The sequence below is a fragment of the Salmo salar genome, chromosome ssa06, assembly GCF_905237065.1.
Source record: "Salmo salar chromosome ssa06, Ssal_v3.1, whole genome shotgun sequence".
Classification (NCBI taxonomy): Eukaryota; Metazoa; Chordata; class Actinopteri; order Salmoniformes; family Salmonidae; genus Salmo; species Salmo salar.
The window spans coordinates 34,520,179-34,541,475 of NC_059447.1; the positions used below are offsets into that span (position 1 = coordinate 34,520,179).

Genomic DNA, 21,297 nt, shown 5'->3' on the forward strand with positions numbered 1-21,297 from the left:
GAAGTGGCTTCCGTCTGGCCACTCTACCAGAAAGACCTGATTGGTGGAGTGCTGCAGAGATGGTTGTCCTTCTGGAGGGTTCTCCAATCTCCACAGAGGAACTCTGGAGCTCTGTCAGAGTGACCATCAGGTTCTTGTTCACCTCCCTGACCAAGGCCTTTCTCACCTGATTGCTCAGTTTGGCCAGGCAGCCAGCTCTAGGAGTCTTTGAGGTTCCAAACTTCTTCCATTTAGGAATGATGGAGGACAATTCCTTCGACCTCATGGCTTGGTTTTTGTTCTGACATGCACTGTCAACTGCGGGACCTTATATAGACAGGTGTGCCTTTCCAAATCATGTACAATCATGTACAAGTATTTCTGTTTTTTATTTTGTATAAATTTGCTAGAATGTCTAAAAACCTGTCTTCACTTTGTCATTATGGGGTATTGTGTGTAGATTGATGAGGATTTGTAATTTTTTTATCCTTTTTGAATAAGGCTGTAACGTAACAAAATGTGGAAAAAGTCAATGGGTGTGAATACGTTCCGAATGCACTGTATAAGAGGCAATCTCTATCATTCATTCATGTTGAGTAAAAAGTGGAAAAAGTTAATAATATTAAAACAATATTGTGTGTCTGTGCACAGTCTATCTACGCACTCCCTCAGGATTTGAATGTAACCACAAATACAATAAAGTAATGGAACAATGAATGGCAATGTAACAGACCATACATCACAGATCAGTTTGGAAGACAGTCTTGACCCACAACTACTGTGGGAAAGACTAAGAGGACATCAGAGCTGGGGGCTCTGCGACTGGAGGTGTGGGCTCCTCTGGGGGGATAGGGATGGCTGCAGGGGCCGGGCCCGCAGACGACCCAGAGTCCTGGACAGGGGCCTTGGATGCCTCTGAGGAAGGTGTTGAAGCAGCTGTGGCAGACTTTGCCTAGTTCCAGAGGAGATATAAACAGGCTATTACTGTCATCTATGCAGACAATCATGTGACCCAAAACAGGTGGGTGCAGCTCATTATGAGTCCAAGTAAAATGGATTAGGGAAATGTACCTTCGATACCATAACTACAACGAAATTCTTCTCGTCAATTTTGTAGTCTTTAATAGGTGTGTCATCTTGCAGGATTTTGCCAGCATATATGAGCTTCTGTCCAGACACTGGGAAGTTATCTTCTCCTTCAGTACCTTCACCTGTTGAAACCAAAAATAAGCTGTTCAGCCTTGCTTTAATTGTTAAACACAGTGCAACCAAAAAGTTGCTCGCTAACACTGACTGTTTGAATTGCCCAACTTTTTACATTGCGGTTTACCTTACATGATGTAGCTAGCTAGCCATTTTCACTCGTTATGACCTAGCTAGTAAAGGTCTGCTAGAATATTGCTGATTAATCGTCCAACTAGACTTGCATAGACTAAAATAGATAACGTAGTTAGCTAGCTAGCTAGTAATATGGCTGTCAAGCTAATATACAACAAATGGCTGTCTAGCAAATATGGCTATCTAGCAAATATACAACAAATGTACTAACGTTAGTATTTTTGTTTAGTTTACAGTCACTAGGCAGAGTGGCACCTTTTCAATGAGGTACGGTCAGAGGTCCTCCTAACATACAATGATGAAGACAGCTTGTCGGTCGGAACGTTGGATATTAGGTTATTCAATTATTGAGTCTGAGCAAGAGAGTGCGGCTCTCCTTTTCTTTTTCAAAGGTCATCCTAACAACCATTGCAAAGCTACACGTTCGATCTGTATCAGATCAGCGTCAACTGAAGTGAAATAGGCATTTTACTTTCCATAATAAAATATTACTCTAAAGTATTTTAAGAAGATAGAAGCTAATAAATATGTTTTATGTTTACTGTATATTGTATAGGCTGTAAATGTGTCTTTACATTTGTCTATTGCTGGCAGCACCAATTCACCGAGTCAAATTCTGTGAATGTGTGAATGTAGGCCACTTGGGCAATAAAAGTTATTTTGATTCTGATAGACAGTACTTCGAATTTCCTAGCCTCTTACTATATCCCATACAATCATGCGTCAGTGACCCAGGGAGCATGGGAGAAAGAGAAGACAAATGTTTTCTCAATAAAAAAACAGGTTTATTGGCAAGAACCTAGTTATTTTGTATATTTTATGAAATAGGAACAACTCTGAATACACGATCAATTCATTTTGTAAATTATTTTTCAACATTTTGGTTTGTGTGATTTGTTGGCTATTTACGCTGGTAACGCGTAGTCAAGCGCATCATAATTTGGTTATGACATCACAATGTTAAATAGGCAACATATTTTGATGTTCTGCAAAATAAGGCATAGTCTACAAATACACTGAAATGGGATGTTTGTGTTGCTGTAAAAAGGTATATGTTTAGTCTGGGCTAGAATTGATCTAATTCTGTTACAATTTAGAGTATATTCTATTCTTTTCTGCTATTCCTAGTTGTTTCATTGTCTATTTATGTGTCCCATATGGCAGGATTTGGGACAGAGGGTATAACTATGGTTACAATGGGCGACAAGTTCTTTATTTTATGGTCAGATCATGTGGTTTGGGTGTGACCTTTGCTGCTAGTTCAAATATAACAAGGTCTGTTGTGAAGCAAGTAAGATCTTTTTATTTGATTTGTTATGTACTATATTAGCTATATAATGTTTCTCCAAACAGAAAAAGAAGTGCAGAGTTCGCCTCGGGATTGGGAGCCGCTGTCCATCGCCGTTCCCAATCCCACCCAAACTGACGTCATTGGATGCCAGCATGGTAACTGCGTCAGTTTGGAAAAACCGGGAGAAGAAGAACGTAAAGGATCACCACCAACTTGATTCTTCCTTTGTCTCTTCTTTCCATTTGAAACCGTCTACAACATCTCTGACACCCCTCGACCCCTTGTCTGGCCGAACACCAATCGGCGCTGCATCCCCCTCACCCCCTGGATCCCCTGCCAGATCCCCTTCCACTCTCTCCAAGTTCTTCAGCCTCTCTTCCCTCTCCTCTCTCCACATGTCATCTGTCTCTTCTTCTTCAGAGGAAGGATCACAGACCTCCTCCCCTTTTAGTGCTTCCTCTGTTTCCCTGGCTGTCTCAACTCAGCCATCCTCCTCTGCCACTCCCCCCAGTCCTGCCTGCCCTTCCTCCACAACCCACGTCTCCTCCCCTGCCCCCCAGTCCTCCTCTCCAAACCCCGTGGACCACCATGGAGAGACCAACAAAGACAGTGAGACTGCCAGGTACTGCAGCCTGATATCAAATTTCATGCCAACCAACACCATTGAATTGAAATGAAAAAGCCAATATAATATAGCTAACCTAATGCATATGTCTGTGTGTCTTTACAGAGATCTTATGAGCTCTGAGGTCAAAGAGGTGGGGGCATTTGTTCCACAGACAAAGAGAATGGTACCCCGATTTGCTGGCATCGCAGGTCTGTAAACGGGTGCCATTTGTTGGTGCTATTTTTCTCAATTCATCTTTGACAAAGCTTCTTTCTTACCGCTGTCCGTCTCTCGGTCTCTCTCTGCAGAGGCCTCCATTGACCTGAGGGATTCCTCTGTCTCCTTGGAGAGGTAAGTACTGTAGACAATAGCCACCTTCATCTCACTCGACTCTACATAAGAGTGGTCACTCACACCATGACATGGTAAGGAATATCTGTATGCTTGTACATTAAAACAGTGTTCAAACAGACCGATTGGTGTCGAGCTACTGCTACTGAGGCCTCTAACCAGTCTCTCTTCCTCCAGGCCATTGGTCAGACCTCGGGAAGCCATGGCTCGCCTCCCAAACCTGTTCAGCAAGAGTAGCACCCAGCTGGGGGAGCAGAGCTGCACAGGCGAGGGCGAAGACAACACCAAGCTCCTCGGGTAAAACACACACACATCTACACACACACACCTACTCTTATCTCTGAGCTCTGCTTTTTGTTTTAAATAATTCTGTGTGGTATTCAGAGTTATCTTGCGTTCATGCCTTACAAATCCATTCATTAGTTTACCTTTGGTCCACTGTTCAGATATTAGTGTGTAACTGATGGCTTCTTTCCCACAGGTTGCCTAATATTGGCAACACCTGCTTCATGAACTCTGCTCTGCAGTGCCTGCTGGGGCTGCCAGCATTTTGCAGAGACATCCTGAGACAACAGGACACCTGGAGTTTCTCCCCCTCCTCTAAACTGCTATGGTATACAGCCTCGCTTTCACTCTCCTGTCCCACCTGTACACACACTGACCCACCCATCTAGACGCTTATAGTTACAGTACACAAGTCCCGCCTCAATGTATGTGTCAGTGGAGGCTGCTGAGGGGACGACGGCTCGTAATGATGTCTGTAATGGAGCAAATGGAATGGCATCAAACACATAGAAACCATATGTTTGATGTATTTGATAGCATTCCACTGATTCCGCTCCAGCCATTACCAATTAAGGTGCCATCAACCTCCTGTGGTATGTATGTACAGTATGTATGTATGTATGTATGTATGTATGTATGTATGTATGTATGTATGTATGTATGTATGTATGTATGTATGTATCTATCTATCTATCTATCTATCTATCTATCTATCTATCTATCTATCTATCTATCTATCTATCTATCTATCTATCTATCTATCTATCTATCTATCTATCTATCTATCTATCTATCTATCTATCTATCTATCTATCCTAAACAAATATATAAATGTAACATGCAACAATTTCAAAGATTTTACTCAGTTACAATTCATATAAGGAAATTAGTCTATTGAAATAAGTTCATTAGGCCATAATCTATGGATTTCACGACTGAGCAAGGGCACAGCCATGGGTGGGGCTGGGAGGGCGTAGGCCCAACCACTGGGGAGTTAGGCCCAGCCGATCAGAATGAGATTTCCCCCACAAAAGGGCTTTATTACAGACAGAAATACTCCTCAGCACCCCCTCAGACGATGCCGCAGGTGAAGAAGCTGGATGTGGAGGTCCTGGGCTTGTGTGGTTACACGTGGTCTGCGGTTGGACGTACTGCCAAATTCTCTAAAACAATGTTGGAGATGGCTTATGGTATAGAAATTAACATTCAATTCTCTGGCAACAGCTCTGGTGGATATTCCTGCTGTCAGCATGCCAATTGCACACTCCCTCAAAACCTGTGACATCTGTGGTATTGTGTTGTGTAACAAAACTGCACATTTTAGAGTGGCCTTTTATTGTCCTCAGCACAAGGTTTACCTGTGTACCTGTGTGATGATCATGCTGTTTAATCAGCTTATTGATATACCACCTGTCAGGTGGATGGATTATCTTGGCAAAGGATAAATGCTCACTAACAGGGATGTTAATTGGGGCTAGGGGGCAGTATTGAGAATTTTGAAAAAAATATGTGCCCATTTTTAACTGCCTCCTACACCAACTCAGAAGCTAGAATATGCATATTATTGTTCAGGTTTGGATAGAAAACACTCCGAATTTTCTAAAACTGTTTGAATGGTGTCTGTAAGTATAACAGAACTCATATGGCAGTCAAAACCCTGAGACAAATTCTGACAGGAAGTGGATACCTGATGTGTTGAATTATCTTTAAGCCTATGCCATTGAAACACACAGGGCCTTATTAATCTTTGAGCACTTCCTAGGCTTCCACCAGATGTCACCAGTCTTTACAAAGTGTTTTGAGTCTTATACTGTGAGATCTGACCGAACAAGAGCCTTGGAACGGTGGTGGCCGATTAGACTCTGGCGCGCGAGTTCGTGTTGGGTACTCTCGTTCCAATGCGTTTTAAAAGAGAATGCAATCGTCCGCCTTGAATATTATTCATGTTCTGGTTAAAAAAGGCACTAATGATTTATGCTATACAACGTTTGACATGTTTGAACGAACGTAAATATTTTTCCCCCCTCGTTTATGAAGACAAGTCCGGAGGGCATAGATCATGTGCTAACAACACGGAGCTTTTTGGACATAAATTATGAGCTTTTTTCGAACAAAACTACATTTGTTATGGACCTGGGATTCCTGGAAGTGACATCTGATGAAGAGAATCAAAGGTAATGAATTATTTACATAGTATTTTCGATTTTAGATCTCTCCAACATGGCGGTTAGTTTGTATCGCAAAGCGTATTTCTCTGGGCGCAGTGCTCAGATTATTGCAAAGTGTGATTTCCCAGTAAGGTTATTTTTAAATCTGGCAATCCGGTTGCGTTCAAGAGATGTAAATCTATAATTCTTTGAATGACAATATAATATTTTACCAATGTTTTCGAATAGTAATTATTTAATTTGTTGTGCTGATTGACTGGCGGTTATTGGAGGGAAACGATTTCCTCAACATCAACGCCATAGTAAAACGCTGTTTTTGGATATAAATATGAACTTGATAGAACAAAAAATGCATGTATTGTCTAACATAATGTCCTAGGAGTGTCATCTGATGGAGATTGTAAAAGGTTAGTGCATAATTTTAGCTGGTTTTCTGCTTTTGGTGACGCCTGTCTTTGAATTGACAAAACATTACACACAGCTATTGTCAATGTACTCTCCTAACATAATCTAACTTTATGCTTTCGCCGTAAAGCCTTTTTGGAATCGGACAACGTGGTTAGATTAAGGAGATGTTTATCTTTCAAAGGGTGTAAGATAGTTGTATGTTTGAGAAATTTGAATTATGACATTTAATTGTTTTCAAATTTGGCGCTCTTGATATTTCACCTGTTGTTGATAGGGTGTATCAGGGGTGGGACATAGCCCATAGAGGTTAACAAATTTGTGCACAGAATTTGAGAGAAATAAGCTTTTTGTACATATGGAACATTTCTGGGATCTTTTATTTCAGCTCATGAAACATGGGACCAACACTTCACATGTTGCATTTATATTTTTGTTCAGTGTACTGTATGTATGTATGTATACATACTGTCTTTTGTACACTCTTAGTGCCTCATATGATTTTTAAGATAAAACCACACCCAACTCAGCTACTGATTAACACCAGAGATGATTTCCTGTCACAATCAGGAATCAGTTGAATCATATTTGATCAGAGGCTAAAGTAGAAGCACAGAGTTAATCTGTGGCCAAAGTGAGAGAGTGAAACCTGAATGCATGCTCTTTGTCTCCCTCCACAGCTGCTTTGCCGAGTTACATCAGGCAAGGCTTTCTGGAGGCACTGTCAATGCTAAGAAAAAGGAAAAGATGAAAATCCTTCAAACAGTCAAGCGCTGTCTCTCCGTTGTCAATGAGGACTATGAGGACGACGGTGAACAGGTAAGATATTATATGCTAAAAGACTCACTTAACAATAAACCTGGGACACGTGACAATCTTTTTCCTTAGCTCTGTTTCAGTTGTAGTTGTTGATGTATTTTCTGTTTCTTTCCCATTCTTCTCTTAGGATGCCCATGAATGTGTGTTGCTCCTCCTCTTTCAGCTGAAGGAGGAGGGTATGGCATTAAAGGGCTCCCCAGAGCCATACACCTGCCCCGTGAAGCAGTTAGAATTCAAGCTGAAGACTTTCCGTACCTGCACCAGGTAACAGCTGTCATTTGTATATGGTGTACCTTGATGTCTTCATCACATTTGTGAGGAGGTTTAATGTCAGCATAACATGCAGGATACAGAGGTAAAGCATTAAGATAGTTAGTGTGTAGAGGGATCAAAAGGTTTGTGTTGGAGAGCTGATGCATTTCTCTCCGTACCTCTGAAGCTGTGGAGTTATAGTGTATGGTCAGGAGGATTACAATCACCTGTCACTGAACCTGAGCCAAGACCTGACACACAGCCTGGACCTCTACTTTAAGGTCAGCACTTAGCTTCAACCAAGAGTTAGTGAGTATGTCAAGGAACACTATCATTAATGTCATGTTCATAATTGTATTGCTATGCTTTGTGACCTAGCCATCTGCATTAGAGTGTGCATGCAGGGTGTGCTCAGGCAGCATGGCATCTGTGACTAGGCACTTCCTCACGCTGCCCCGGTGAGTCCCTCAGATTACAATTGACAGTCCTGATCTAACTCACCAAACTGGGTTATTGATTTGAGTACAAGACTGATGCCTTTGTCTGTGTGAATGCCTGCCTGGTCGTCTGTGTATGTGAATGCCTGCCTGGTCGTCTGTGTATGTGAATGCCTGCCTGGTCGTCTGTGTATGTGAATGCCTGCCTGGTCGTCTGTTTATGTGAATGCCTGCCTGCCTCTGCCTGCCTCTGCCTGCCTCTGTCCGTCTGTCTGTGTGTGTGAATGCCTGTCTCTGAGCAGGGTCCTAATGCTTCATATCAAGCGGTTTACTGCAGGCAACTGGGAGCCAGAGAAGGTGGATGATCCCATATCCATCCCTGCAGAACTGACCCTCCCAGCCGTATGTGGGGCGACAGCCCCTGTCCAGCATGGAGCCAGGTTGGTTTAGACTCTGTTTGGGGACATTGCACATTGGGTAGCCAACACACACCATGATTTTCACACACTAGATATTTCTTTTCAATGCCATCAATTTACACAGGGCAAGCTCCATGGGGAAAAACAACATGGACAACACACCTGCAAACTCCCCGAAAGGCACCCTTGATAGACCAGGTAGGACATTGTGTTACTGACATTATGCAGAACACCCTCTCATGAAACAGGACTATTGAGGAAAGCAAGTCAGAAGCTGAAGTTAAGAGTATATTTGTTGATAGGTTTCCACTTCACTTTCTGGTTTGCATTTACACTATATTTGATATACCCCCACCAGCTTCAAATTCCTCTGACCAGCTAGAGAAACCAGCTGTTAGTGAGAAAGAGCAGCAGGCAGCCGCTGTGGTGAGGAGAGAGAGAGAAATAGAGAGAGAGAGAGAGAGAGAGATAGAGAGAGAGAGATAATTCCATAGAGTAGAGATAGTGGGCGGATCAAGATAAGGCAGTTATAGAAGGCACCCCTATCCTGTAGACAAAATAACAATCCTATTATTAAATGTGTTTCCTTACAGAGACACCAGCCAGACAATATCTACAAATTGTCAAGTGTGATCTCACATCTGGGAGACAACATGTGTACAGGTAAAATGCACGCACGCACACACAATTCTGAAAGCTTAATGTACACTCTATTCTGTTTCCCTTGTTCCCTAGGCCACTACATCAGTGATGTTTTGGACAGCCGTGGCAGTGGGTGGCTCTGCCTGGATGACGCACATGTCTTGAGGACAGATGAGGCCACTGTGCTGAGGGCAACGGCACAGACTGCCTACATCCTGTTCTATGTCTGCAGGTAAGGCTCTAGCCCACACATTTGAGAAGAATGCCACAAATGGAGTCAATCACGACAATGAGTCATCAAGAAAAAAAAAAGTGTTCACCAAAGCTAGAAAGATGATTAATTGACCACGCATTAAGAGTTATCCCTTTAACCTGTAATCCCTCTGTATGTGTTATTTTCCAGACATTGTATGTACATGTAAGATCTCCCTGTCATTTCTCATTGTAGTGGAGCAGGTGAAGGAGACCAGGCCCCTCACTACTAGGAGAAGCACCAGGAGAACCCATCGTTAGGGGCACAGCGCTCAGGGACCACCTGGAGTAGCACCTACCGCACACCAAGAAACATCAGATTCATCGAATTAGGATGCCCTAGACCACCATCAAGCTGCCCTAGACCACCATCAAGCTGCCCTAGACCACCATCAAGCTGCCCTAGACCACCATCAAGCTGCCCTAGACCACCATCAAGCTGCCCTAGACCACCATCAAGCTGCCCTAGACCACCATCAAGCTGCCCTAGACCACCATCAAGCTGCCCTAGACCACCATCAAGCTGCCCTAGACCACCATCAAGCTGCCCTAGACCACCATCAAGCTGCCCTAGACCACCATCAGGCTGCCCTAGACCACCAGAAGAAACAGCCTACACCACTGTAGGCTATCCACTGTTTATATAAATATAAAACATCTCACCTACCTAGTGCAATTCATTTTCCTTTACTGTACATGGTAGTTAATAACTGTACCTACAGTGCATTCAGAAAGTATTCAGACCCCTTGACTTTTTCCACATTTTGTTAAGTTACAGCCTTATTCTAAAATGGATTAAATTGTTTTTCTTCTTCTCATCAATCTACCCCATAATGACAGCAAAAACAGGTTTTTAGAATTTTTTGCAAATTTATAAAGAAAACAAAAAGCTTAACTATCACATTTACATAAGTATTCAGACCCTTTACTCAGTACTTTGTTGAAGCACCTTTGGCAGCGATTACACCCTCGAGTCTTCTTGGGTATGACGCTACAAGCTTAGCACACCTGTATTTGGGGAGTTTCTCCCATTCTTCTCTGCAGATCCTCTCAAGCTCTGTCAGGTTGGATGGGGAGAATCGCTGCACAGCTATTTTCAGGTCTCCAGAGATGTTCAATCAGGTTAAAGTCTGGGCTCTGGCTGGGCCACTCAGAGACTTGTCCCCAAGCCACCCCTGCGTTGTCTTGGCTGTGTGCTTATGGTCGTTGTCTTGTTGGAAGTTGACCCCTTCGCCCCAGTCTGAGATCCTGAACGCTCTGGAGTTGGTTTTCAACAAGCATCTCTCTGTACTTTGTGCCGTTCATCTTTCCCTCGATTCTGACTAGTCTCCCAGTCCCTGCTGCTGAAAAACATCCCCACAGCACGATGCTGCCACCACCATACTTCACCATAGAAATGGTGCCAGGTTTCCTCCAGATGTGACGCTTGGCATTCAGGCCAAGGAGTTCAATCTTGTTTCTCATGGTCTGAGAGTCTTTAGGTGGCTTTTGGCAAACTCCAAGGGTGCTGTTATATGCCTTTTGCTGAGAAGTGGCTTCCGTCTGGCCACTCTACCAGAAAGACCTGATTGGTGGAGTGCTGCAGAGATGGTTGTCCTTCTGGAGGGTTCTCCAATCTCCACAGAGGAACTCTGGAGCTCTGTCAGAGTGACCATCAGGTTCTTGTTCACCTCCCTGACCAAGGCCTTTCTCACCTGATTGCTCAGTTTGGCCAGGCAGCCAGCTCTAGGAGTCTGAGGTTCCAAACTTCTTCCATTTAGGAATGATGGAGGACAATTCCTTCGACCTCATGGCTTGGTTTTTGTTCTGACATGCACTGTCAACTGCGGGACCTTATATAGACAGGTGTGCCTTTCCAAATCATGTACAATCATGTACAAGTATTTCTGTTTTTTATTTTGTATAAATTTGCTAGAATGTCTAAAAACCTGTCTTCACTTTGTCATTATGGGGTATTGTGTGTAGATTGATGAGGATTTGTAATTTTTTTAAATCCTTTTTGAATAAGGCTGTAACGTAACAAAATGTGGAAAAAGTCAATGGGTGTGAATACGTTCCGAATGCACTGTATAAGAGGCAATCTCTATCATTCATTCATGTTGAGTAAAAAGTGGAAAAAGTTAATAATATTAAAACAATATTGTGTGTCTGTGCACAGTCTATCTACGCACTCCCTCAGGATTTGAATGTAACCACAAATACAATAAAGTAATGGAACAATGAATGGCAATGTAACAGACCATACATCACAGATCAGTTTGGAAGACAGTCTTGACCCACAACTACTGTGGGAAAGACTAAGAGGACATCAGAGCTGGGGGCTCTGCGACTGGAGGTGTGGGCTCCTCTGGGGGGATAGGGATGGCTGCAGGGGCCGGCCCGCAGACGACCCAGAGTCCTGGACAGGGGCCTTGGGTGCCTCTGAGGAAGGTGTTGAAGCAGCTGTGGCAGACTTTGCCTAGTTCCAGAGGAGATATAAACAGGCTATTACTGTCATCTATGCAGACAATCATGTGACCCAAAACAGGTGGGTGCAGCTCATTATGAGTCCAAGTAAAATGGATTAGGGAAATGTACCTTCGATACCATAACTACAACGAAGTTCTTCTCGTCAATTTTGTAGTCTTTAATAGGTGTGTCATCTTGCAGGATTTTGCCAGCATATATGAGCTTCTGTCCAGACACTGGGAAGTTATCTTCTCCTTCAGTACCTTCACCTGTTGAAACCAAAAATAAGCTGTTCAGTCTTGCTTTAATTGTTAAACACAGTGCAACCAAAAAGTTGCTCGCTAACACTGACTGTTTGAATTGCCCAACTTTTTACATTGCGGTTTACCTTACATGATGTAGCTAGCTAGCCATTTTCACTCGTTATGACCTAGCTAGTAAAGGTCTGCTAGAATATTGCTGATTAATCGTCCAACTAGACTTGCATAGACTAAAATAGATAACGTAGTTAGCTAGCTAGCTAGTAATATGGCTGTCAAGCTAATATACAACAAATGGCTGTCTAGCAAATATGGCTATCTAGCAAATATACAACAAATGTACTAACGTTAGTATTTTTGTTTAGTTTACAGTCACTAGGCAGAGTGGCACCTTTTCAATGAGGTACGGTCAGAGGTCCTCCTAACATACAATGATGAAGACAGCTTGTCGGTCGGAACGTTGGATATTAGGTTATTCAATTATTGAGTCTGAGCAAGAGAGTGCGGCTCTCCTTTTCTTTTTCAAAGGTCATCCTAACAACCATTGCAAAGCTACACGTTCGATCTGTATCAGATCAGCGTCAACTGAAGTGAAATAGGCATTTTACTTTCCATAATAAAATATTACTCTAAAGTATTTTAAGAAGATAGAAGCTAATAAATATGTTTTATGTTTACTGTATATTGTATAGGCTGTAAATGTGTCTTTACATTTGTCTATTGCTGGCAGCACCAATTCACCGAGTCAAATTCTGTGAATGTGTGAATGTAGGCCACTTGGGCAATAAAAGTTATTTTGATTCTGATAGACAGTACTTCGAATTTCCTAGCCTCTTACTATATCCCATACAATCATGCGTCAGTGACCCAGGGAGCATGGGAGAAAGAGAAGACAAATGTTTTCTCAATAAAAAAACAGGTTTATTGGCAAGAACCTAGTTATTTTGTATATTTTATGAAATAGGAACAACTCTGAATACACGATCAATTCATTTTGTAAATTATTTTTCAACATTTTGGTTTGTGTGATTTGTTGGCTATTTACGCTGGTAACGCGTAGTCAAGCGCATCATAATTTGGTTATGACATCACAATGTTAAATAGGCAACATATTTTGATGTTCTGCAAAATAAGGCATAGTCTACAAATACACTGAAATGGGATGTTTGTGTTGCTGTAAAAAGGTATATGTTTAGTCTGGGCTAGAATTGATCTAATTCTGTTACAATTTAGAGTATATTCTATTCTTTTCAGCTATTCCTAGTTGTTTCATTGTCTATTTATGTGTCCCATATGGCAGGATTTGGGACAGAGGGTATAACTATGGTTACAATGGGCGACAAGTTCTTTATTTTATGGTCAGATCATGTGGTTTGGGTGTGACCTTTGCTGCTAGTTCAAATATAACAAGGTCTGTTGTGAAGCAAGTAAGATCTTTTTATTTGATTTGTTATGTACTATATTAGCTATATAATGTTTCTCCAAACAGAAAAAGAAGTGCAGAGTTCGCCTCGGGATTGGGAGCCGCTGTCCATCGCCGTTCCCAATCCCACCCAAACTGACGTCATTGGATGCCAGCATGGTAACTGCGTCAGTTTGGAAAAACCGGGAGAAGAAGAACGTAAAGGATCACCACCAACTTGATTCTTCCTTTGTCTCTTCTTTCCATTTGAAACCGTCTACAACATCTCTGACACCCCTCGACCCCTTGTCTGGCCGAACACCAATCGGCGCTGCATCCCCCCTCACCCCTGGATCCCCTGCCAGATCCCCTTCCACTCTCTCCAAGTTCTTCAGCCTCTCTTCCCTCTCCTCTCTCCACATGTCATCTGTCTCTTCTTCTTCAGAGGAGGAGGAAGGATCACAGACCTCCTCCCCTTTTAGTGCTTCCTCTGTTTCCCTGGCTGTCTCAACTCAGTCATCCTCCTCTGCCACTCCCCCCAGTCCTGCCTGCCCTTCCTCCACAACCCACGTCTCCTCCCCTGCCCCCAGTCCTCCTCTCCAAACCCCGTGGACCACCATGGAGAGACCAACAAAGACAGTGAGACTGCCAGGTACTGCAGCCTGACATCAAATTTCATGCCAACCAACACCATTGAATTGAAATGAAAAAGCCAATATAATATAGCTAACCTAATGCATATGTCTGTGTGTCTTTACAGAGATCTTATGAGCTCTGAGGTCAAAGAGGTGGGGGCATTTGTTCCACAGACAAAGAGAATGGTACCCCGATTTGCTGGCATCGCAGGTCTGTAAACGGGTGCCATTTGTTGGTGCTATTTTTCTCAATTCATCTTTGACAAAGCTTCTTTCTTACCGCTGTCCGTCTCTCGGTCTCTCTCTGCAGAGGCCTCCATTGACCTGAGGGATTCCTCTGTCTCCTTGGAGAGGTAAGTACTGTAGACAATAGCCACCTTCATCTCACTCGACTCTACATAAGAGTGGTCACTCACACCATGACATGGTAAGGAATATCTGTATGCTTGTACATTAAAACAGTGTTCAAACAGACCGATTGGTGTCGAGCTACTGCTACTGAGGCCTCTAACCAGTCTCTCTTCCTCCAGGCCATTGGTCAGGCCTCGGGAAGCCATGGCTCGCCTCCCAAACCTGTTCAGCAAGAGTAGCACCCAGCTGGGGGAGCAGAGCTGCACAGGCGAGGGCGAAGACAACACCAAGCTCCTCGGGTAAAACACACACACATCTACACACACACACCTACTCTTATCTCTGAGCTCTGCTTTTTGTTTTAAATAATTCTGTGTGGTATTCAGAGTTATCTTGCGTTTATGCCTTACAAATCCATTCATTAGTTTACCTTTGGTCCACTGTTCAGATATTAGTGTGTAACTGATGGCTTCTTTCCCACAGGTTGCCTAATATTGGCAACACCTGCTTCATGAACTCTGCTCTGCAGTGCCTGCTGGGGCTGCCAGCATTTTGCAGAGACATCCTGAAACAGCAGGACACCTGGAGTTCCTCCCCCTCCTCTAAACTGCTATGGTATACAGCCTCGCTTTCACTCTCCTGTCGCACCTGTACACACACTGACCCACCCATCTAGACGCTTATAGTTACAGTACACAAGTCCCGCCTCAATGTATGTGTCAGTGGAGGCTGCTGAGGGGACGACGGCTCGTAATGATGTCTGTAATGGAGCAAATGGAATGGCATCAAACACATAGAAACCATATGTTTGATGTATTTGATAGCATTCCACTGATTCCGCTCCAGCCATTACCAATTAAGGTGCCATCAACCTCCTGTGGTATGTATGTACAGTATGTACAGTATGTATGTATGTATGTATGTATGTATATGTTGCTATCTATCTATCTATCTATCTATCTATCTATCTATCTATCTATCTATCTATCTATTATCTATCTATCTATCTATCTATCAAATATATAATATTATACTAAACAAATATACTGCTCCAAAAAATAAAGGGAACACTTAAACAACACAATGTAACTCCAAGTCAATCACACTTCTGTGAAATCAAACTGTCCACTTAGGAAGCAACACTGATTGACAAAAATTTCACATGCTGTTGTGCAAATGGAATAGACAACAGGTGGAAATTATAGGCAATTAGCAAGACACCCCCAATAAAGGAGTGGTTCTGCAGGTGGTAACCACAGACCACTTCTCAGTTCCTATGCTTCCTGGCTGATGTTTTGGTCACTTTTGAATGCTGGCGGTGCTTTCACTCTAGTGGTAGCATGAGACGGAGTCTACAACCCACACAAGTGGCTCAGGTAGTGCAGCTCATCCAGGATGGCACATCAATGCGAGCTGTGGCAAGAAGGTTTGCTGTGTCTGTCAGCGTAGTGTCCAGAGCATGGAGGCGCTACCAGGAGACAGGCCAGTACATCAGGAGACATGGAGGAGGCCGTAGGAGGGCAACAACCCAGCAGCAGGACCGCTACCTCCGCCTTTGTGCAAGGAGGAGCAGGAGGAGCACTGCCAGAGCCCAGCAAAATTACCTCCAGGAGGCCACAAATGTGCATGTGTCAGCTCAAAACGGTCAGAAACAGACTCCATGAGGGTGGTATGAGGGCCCGACGTCCACAGGTGGGGGTTGTGCTTACAGCCCAACACCGTGCAGGTTGTTTGGCATTTGCCAGAGAACACCAAGATTGGCAAATTCACCACTGGCGCCCTGTGCTCTTCACAGATGAAAGCAGGTTCACACTGAGCACATGTGACAGACGTGACAGAGTCTGGAGACGCCGTGGAGAACGTTCTGCTGCCTGCAACATCCTCCAGAATGACCGGTTTGGCGGTGGGTCAGTCATGGTGTGGGGTGGCATTTCTTTGGGGGGCCGCACAGCCCTCCATGTGCTCGCCAGAGGTAGCCTGACTGCCATTAGGTACCGAGATGAGATCATCAGACCCCTTGTGAGACCATATGCTGGTGCGGTTGGCCCTGGGTTCCTCCTAATGCAAGACAATGCTAGACCTCATGTGGCTGGAGTGTGTCAGCAGTTCCTGCAAGAGGAAGGCATTGATGCTATGGACTGGCCCGCCCGTTCCCCAGACCTGAATCCAATTGAGCACATCTGGGACATCATGTCTCGCTCTATCCACCAATGCCACGTTGCACCACAGACTGTCCAGGAGTTGGCGGATGCTTTAGTCCAGGTCTGGGAGGACATCCCTCAGGAGACCATCCGCCACCTCATCAGGAGCATGCCCAGGCCTTGTAGGGAGGTCATACAGGCACATGGAGGCCACACACACTACTGAGCCTCATTTTGACTTGTTTTAAGGATATTACATCAAAGTTGGATCAGCCTGTAGTGTGGTTTTCCACTTTAATTTTGAGTGTGACTCATAATCCAGACCTCCATGGGTTGATAAATTGGATTTCCATTGATTATTTTTGTGTGATTTTGTTGTCAGCACATTCAACTATGTAAAGAAAAAAGTATTAATAAGATTATTTAATTCATTCAGATCTAGGATGTGTTATTTTAGTGTTCCCTTTATTTTTTTGAGCAGTGTATATAAATGCAACATGCAACAATTTGAAAGATTTTACTCTGTTACAATTCATATAAGGAAATGAGTCTATTGAAATAAATTCATTAGGCCATAATGTATGGATTTCACGACTGAGCAAGGGCACAGCCATGGGTGGGGCTGGGAGGGCGTAGGCCCAACCACTGGGGAGTTAGGCCCAGCCGATCAGAATGAGATTTCCCCCACAAAAGGGCTTTATTACAGACAGAAATACTCCTCAGCACCCCCTCAGACGATGCCGCCGGTGAAGAAGCTGGATGTGGAGGTCCTGGGCTTGTGTGGTTACACGTGGTCTGCGGTTGGGAGGCCGGTTGGACGTACTGCCAAATTCTCTAAAACAATGTTGGAGATGGCTTATGGTATAGAAATTAACATTCAATTCTCTGGCAACAGCTCTGGTGGACATTCCTGCTGTCAGCATGCCAATTGCACACTCCCTCAAAACCTGTGACATCTGTGGTACTGTGTTGTGTAACAAAACTGCACATTTTAGAGTGGCCTTTTATTGTCCTCAGCACAAGGTTTACCTGTGTACCTGTGTGATGATCATGCTGTTTAATCAGCTTCTTGATATACCACCTGTCAGGTGGATGGATTATCTTGGCAAAGGATAAATGCTCACTAACAGGGATGTTAACAAATTTGTGCACAGAATTTGAGAGAAATAAGCTTTTTGTACATATGGAACATTTCTGGGATCTTTTATTTCAGCTCATGAAACATGGGACCAACACTTCACATGTTGCATTTATATTTTTGTTCAGTGTACTGTATGTATGTATGTATGTATACATACTGTCTTTTGTACACTCTTAGTGCCTCATATGATTTTTAAGATAAAACCACACCCAACTCAGCTACTGATTAACACCAGAGATGATTTCCTGTCACAATCAGGAATCAGTTGAATCATATTTGATCAGAGGCTAAAGTAGAAGCACAGAGTTAATCTGTGGCCAAAGTGAGAGAGTGAAACCTGAATGCATGCTCTTTGTCTCCCTCCACAGCTGCTTTGCCGAGTTACATCAGGCAAGGCTTTCTGGAGGCACTGTCAATGCTAAGAAAAAGGAAAAGATGAAAATCCTTCAAACAGTCAAGCGCTGTCTCTCCGTTGTCAATGAGGACTATGAGGACGACGGTGAACAGGTAAGATATTATATGCTAAAAGACTCACTTAACAATAAACCTGGGACACGTGACAATCTTTTTCCTTAGCTCTGTTTCAGTTGTAGTTGTTGATGTATTTTCTGTTTCTTTCCCATTCTTCTCTTAGGATGCCCATGAATGTGTGTTGCTCCTCCTCTTTCAGCTGAAGGAGGAGGGTATGGCATTAAAGGGCTCCCCAGAGCCATACACCTGCCCCGTGAAGCAGTTAGAATTCAAGCTGAAGACTTTCCGTACCTGCACCAGGTAACAGCTGTCATTTGTATATGGTGTACCTTGATGTCTTCATCACATTTGTGAGGAGGTTTAATGTCAGCATAACATGCAGGATACAGAGGTAAAGCATTAAGATAGTTAGTGTGTAGAGGGATCAAAAGGTTTGTGTTGGAGAGCTGATGCATTTCTCTCCGTACCTCTGAAGCTGTGGAGTTATAGTGTATGGTCAGGAGGATTACAATCACCTGTCACTGAACCTGAGCCAAGACCTGACACACAGCCTGGACCTCTACTTTAAGGTCAGCACTTAGCTTCAACCAAGAGTTGAGTATGTCAAGGAACACTATCATTAATGTCATGTTCATAATTGTATTGCTATGCTTTGTGACCTAGCCATCTGCATTAGAGTGTGCATGCAGGGTGTGCTCAGGCAGCATGGCATCTGTGACTAGGCACTTCCTCACGCTGCCCCGGTGAGTCCCTCAGATTACAATTGACAGTCCTGATCTAACTCACCAAACTGGGTTATTGATTTGAGTACAAGACTGATGCCTTTGTCTGTGTGAATGCCTGCCTGGTCGTCTGTGTATGTGAATGCCTGCCTGGTCGTCTGTTTGTGAATGCCTGCCTGGTCGTCTGTTTATGTGAATGCCTGCCTGGTCGTCTGTTTATGTGAATGCCTGCCTGCGTCTGTTTTGTGAGCCTGCCTCTGTCCGTCTGTCTGTGTGTGTGAATGCCTGTCTCTGAGCAGGGTCCTAATGCTTCATATCAAGCGGTTTACTGCAGGCAACTGGGAGCCAGAGAAGGTGGATGATCCCATATCCATCCCTGCAGAACTGACCCTCCCAGCCGTATGTGGGGCGACAGCCCCTGTCCAGCATGGAGCCAGGTTGGTTTAGACTCTGTTTGGGGACATTGCACATTGGGTAGCCAACACACACCATGATTTTCACACACTAGATATTTCTTTTCAATGCCATCAATTTACACAGGGCAAGCTCCATGGGGAAAAACAACATGGACAACACACCTGCAAACTCCCCGAAAGGCACCCTTGATAGACCAGGTAGGACATTGTGTTACTGACATCATGCAGAACACCCTCTCATGAAACAGGACTATTGAGGAAAGCAAGTCAGAAGCTGAAGTTAAGAGTATATTTGTTGATAGGTTTCCACTTCACTTTCTGGTTTGCATTTACACTATATTTGATATACCCCCACCAGCTTCAAATTCCTCTGACCAGCTAGAGAAACCAGCTGACAGTGAGAAAGAGCAGCAGGCAGCCGCTGTGGTGAGGAGAGAGAGAAATAGAGAAATAGAGAGAGAGAGAAATAGAGAGAGAGAGATAGAGAAATAGATAACATAATTCCATCCAGTTGAGATAGTGGGCGGATCAAGATAAGGCAGTTATAGAAGGCACCCCTATCCTGTAGACAAAATAACAATCCTATTATTAAATGTGTTTCCTTACAGAGACACCAGCCAGACAATATCTACAAATTGTCAAGTGTGATCTCACATCTGGGAGACAACATGTGTACAGGTAAAATGCACGCACGCACACACAATTCTGAAAGCTTAATGTACACTCTATTCTGTTTCCCTTGTTCCCTAGGCCACTACATCAGTGATGTTTTGGACAGCCGTGGCAGTGGGTGGCTCTGCCTGGATGACGCACATGTCTTGAGGACAGATGAGGCCACTGTGCTGAGGGCAACGGCACAGACTGCCTACATCCTGTTCTATGTCTGCAGGTAAGGCTCTAGCCCACACATTTGAGAAGAATGACACAAATGGAGTCAATCACGACAATGAGTCATCAAGAAAAAAAAAAGTGTTCACCAAAGCTAGAAAGATGATTAATTGACCACGCATTAAGAGTTATCCCTTTAACCTGTAATCCCTCTGTATGTGTTATTTTCCAGACATTGTATGTACATGTAAGATCTCCCTGTCATTTCTCATTGTAGTGGAGCAGGTGAAGGAGACCAGGCCCCTCACTACTAGGAGAAGCACCAGGAGAACCCATCGTTAGGGGCACAGCGCTCAGGGACCACCTGGAGTAGCACCTACCGCACACCAAGAAACATCAGATTCATCGAATTAGGATGCCCTAGACCACCATCAAGCTGCCCTAGACCACCATCAAGCTGCCCTAGACCACCATCAAGCTGCCCTAGACCACCACCAAGCTGCCCTAGACCACCACCAAGCTGCCCTAGACCACCACCAAGCTGCCCTAGACCACCACCAAGCTGCCCTAGACCACCACCAAGCTGCCCTAGACCACCACCAAGCTGCCCTAGACCACCATCAAGCTGCCCTAGACCACCATCAAGCTGCCCTAGACCACCATCAAGCTGCCCTAGACCACCATCAAGCTGCCCTAGACCACCATCAAGCTGCCCTAGACCACCATCAACCTGCCCTAGACCACCAGAAGAAACAGCTATCCACTGTTTATATAAATATAAAACATCTCACCTACCTAGTGCAATTCATTTTCCTTTACTGTACATGGTAGTTAATAACTGCACCTACAGTGCATTCAGAAAGTATTCAGACCCCTTGACTTTTTCCACATTTTGTTAAGTTACAGCCTTATTCTAAAATGGATTAAATTGTTGTTCTTCTTCTCATCAATCTACCCCATAATGACAGCAAAAACAGGTTTTTAGAATTTTTTGCAAATGTATAAAGAAAACAAAAAGCTTAACTATCACATTTACATAAGTATTCAGACCCTTTACTCAGTACTTTGTTGAAGCACCTTTGGCAGCGATTACACCCTCGAGTCTTCTTGGGTATGACGCTACAAGCTTAGCACACCTGTATTTGGGGAGTTTCTCCCATTCTTCTCTGCAGATCCTCTCAAGCTCTGTCAGGTTGGATGGGGAGAATCGCTGCACAGCTATTTTCAGGTCTCCAGA

The 21,297-nt window shown here is 43.9% G+C and overlaps 2 protein-coding genes and 2 long non-coding RNA genes across 13 annotated transcripts; 2 read left to right on the forward strand and 2 right to left on the reverse strand.

Annotated features, from left to right (window-relative positions):
• Positions 1-608: 608 nt before the first annotated feature.
• Positions 609-1,667, reverse strand: LOC123743433 (uncharacterized). Of its 2 annotated transcripts, none has more exons than XR_006770214.1 (3): positions 1,573-1,667; positions 1,051-1,190; positions 609-931 (listed from the first exon to the last, which is right to left on the reverse strand). It is a non-coding gene; the product is annotated as an uncharacterized lncRNA (long non-coding RNA). The 2 variants fall into 2 exon arrangements; XR_006770215.1 differs by having other exon boundaries at positions 1,529-1,637.
• LOC106596052 (ubiquitin carboxyl-terminal hydrolase 37) lies at positions 879-10,067 on the forward strand. Of its 5 annotated transcripts, XM_045720373.1 has the most exons (16): positions 1,898-2,365; positions 2,671-3,230; positions 3,339-3,424; positions 3,524-3,566; positions 3,744-3,863; positions 4,048-4,179; positions 7,105-7,243; positions 7,371-7,507; positions 7,683-7,776; positions 7,874-7,953; positions 8,235-8,372; positions 8,476-8,549; positions 8,710-8,777; positions 8,945-9,014; positions 9,087-9,225; positions 9,442-10,067. In XM_045720373.1, exons 1-16 carry the CDS (start codon positions 2,339-2,341, stop codon positions 9,476-9,478), a joined length of 1,944 nt encoding a protein of 647 aa, XP_045576329.1. In that variant the 5' UTR covers positions 1,898-2,338; the 3' UTR covers positions 9,479-10,067. The 5 variants fall into 5 exon arrangements, 4 of the variants coding, with proteins under 4 accessions (XP_045576330.1, XP_045576328.1, XP_045576329.1 ...); XM_045720374.1 differs by lacking the exon at positions 1,898-2,365 and adding an exon at positions 879-1,000 and having other exon boundaries at positions 8,945-9,225; XM_045720372.1 differs by having other exon boundaries at positions 1,897-2,365; positions 8,945-9,225.
• Positions 10,068-11,381: 1,314 nt separating this feature from the next.
• LOC106595935 (uncharacterized) lies at positions 11,382-12,439 on the reverse strand. 2 transcript variants are annotated; one of them, XR_006770219.1, is made up of 3 exons: positions 12,345-12,439; positions 11,823-11,962; positions 11,382-11,703 (listed from the first exon to the last, which is right to left on the reverse strand). It is a non-coding gene; the product is annotated as an uncharacterized lncRNA (long non-coding RNA). The 2 variants fall into 2 exon arrangements; XR_006770218.1 differs by having other exon boundaries at positions 12,301-12,411.
• Positions 12,440-13,714: 1,275 nt separating this feature from the next.
• Positions 13,715-20,604, forward strand: LOC106591501 (ubiquitin carboxyl-terminal hydrolase 37). Of its 4 annotated transcripts, XM_045720405.1 has the most exons (15): positions 13,716-14,007; positions 14,116-14,201; positions 14,301-14,343; positions 14,521-14,640; positions 14,825-14,956; positions 17,992-18,130; positions 18,258-18,394; positions 18,570-18,663; positions 18,758-18,837; positions 19,116-19,253; positions 19,357-19,430; positions 19,591-19,658; positions 19,841-19,910; positions 19,983-20,121; positions 20,338-20,604. In XM_045720405.1, exons 2-15 carry the CDS (start codon positions 14,123-14,125, stop codon positions 20,372-20,374), a joined length of 1,350 nt encoding a protein of 449 aa, XP_045576361.1. In that variant the 5' UTR covers positions 13,716-14,007; positions 14,116-14,122; the 3' UTR covers positions 20,375-20,604. The 4 variants fall into 4 exon arrangements, 3 of the variants coding, with proteins under 3 accessions (XP_045576360.1, XP_045576361.1, XP_045576362.1); XM_045720404.1 differs by having other exon boundaries at positions 13,715-14,007; positions 19,841-20,121; XR_006770209.1 differs by lacking the exon at positions 19,591-19,658 and having other exon boundaries at positions 13,718-14,007.
• The last annotated feature ends 693 nt before the right edge of the window (positions 20,605-21,297 follow it).

What these genes read in the sequence shown, in the direction of transcription:
- LOC106596052 (XM_045720372.1), top strand. Translation starts at nt 2,339, where the DNA reads ATGGGATGTTTGTGTTGCTGTAAAAAG. An exon ending in AAAGACAGTGAGACTGCCAG is followed by an intron (nt 3,231 to 3,338) that starts GTACTGCAGCCT and finishes GTGTCTTTACAG; the next exon opens with AGATCTTATGAGCTCTGAGG. An exon ending in ATCCTGTTCTATGTCTGCAG is followed by an intron (nt 9,226 to 9,441) that starts GTAAGGCTCTAG and finishes TTCTCATTGTAG; the next exon opens with TGGAGCAGGTGAAGGAGACC.
- LOC106591501 (XM_045720404.1), top strand. Translation starts at nt 14,123, where the DNA reads ATGAGCTCTGAGGTCAAAGAGGTGGGGGCATTTGTTCCACAGACAAAG. An exon ending in CACTTCCTCACGCTGCCCCG is followed by an intron (nt 18,838 to 19,115) that starts GTGAGTCCCTCA and finishes GTCTCTGAGCAG; the next exon opens with GGTCCTAATGCTTCATATCA. An exon ending in ATCCTGTTCTATGTCTGCAG is followed by an intron (nt 20,122 to 20,337) that starts GTAAGGCTCTAG and finishes TTCTCATTGTAG; the next exon opens with TGGAGCAGGTGAAGGAGACC.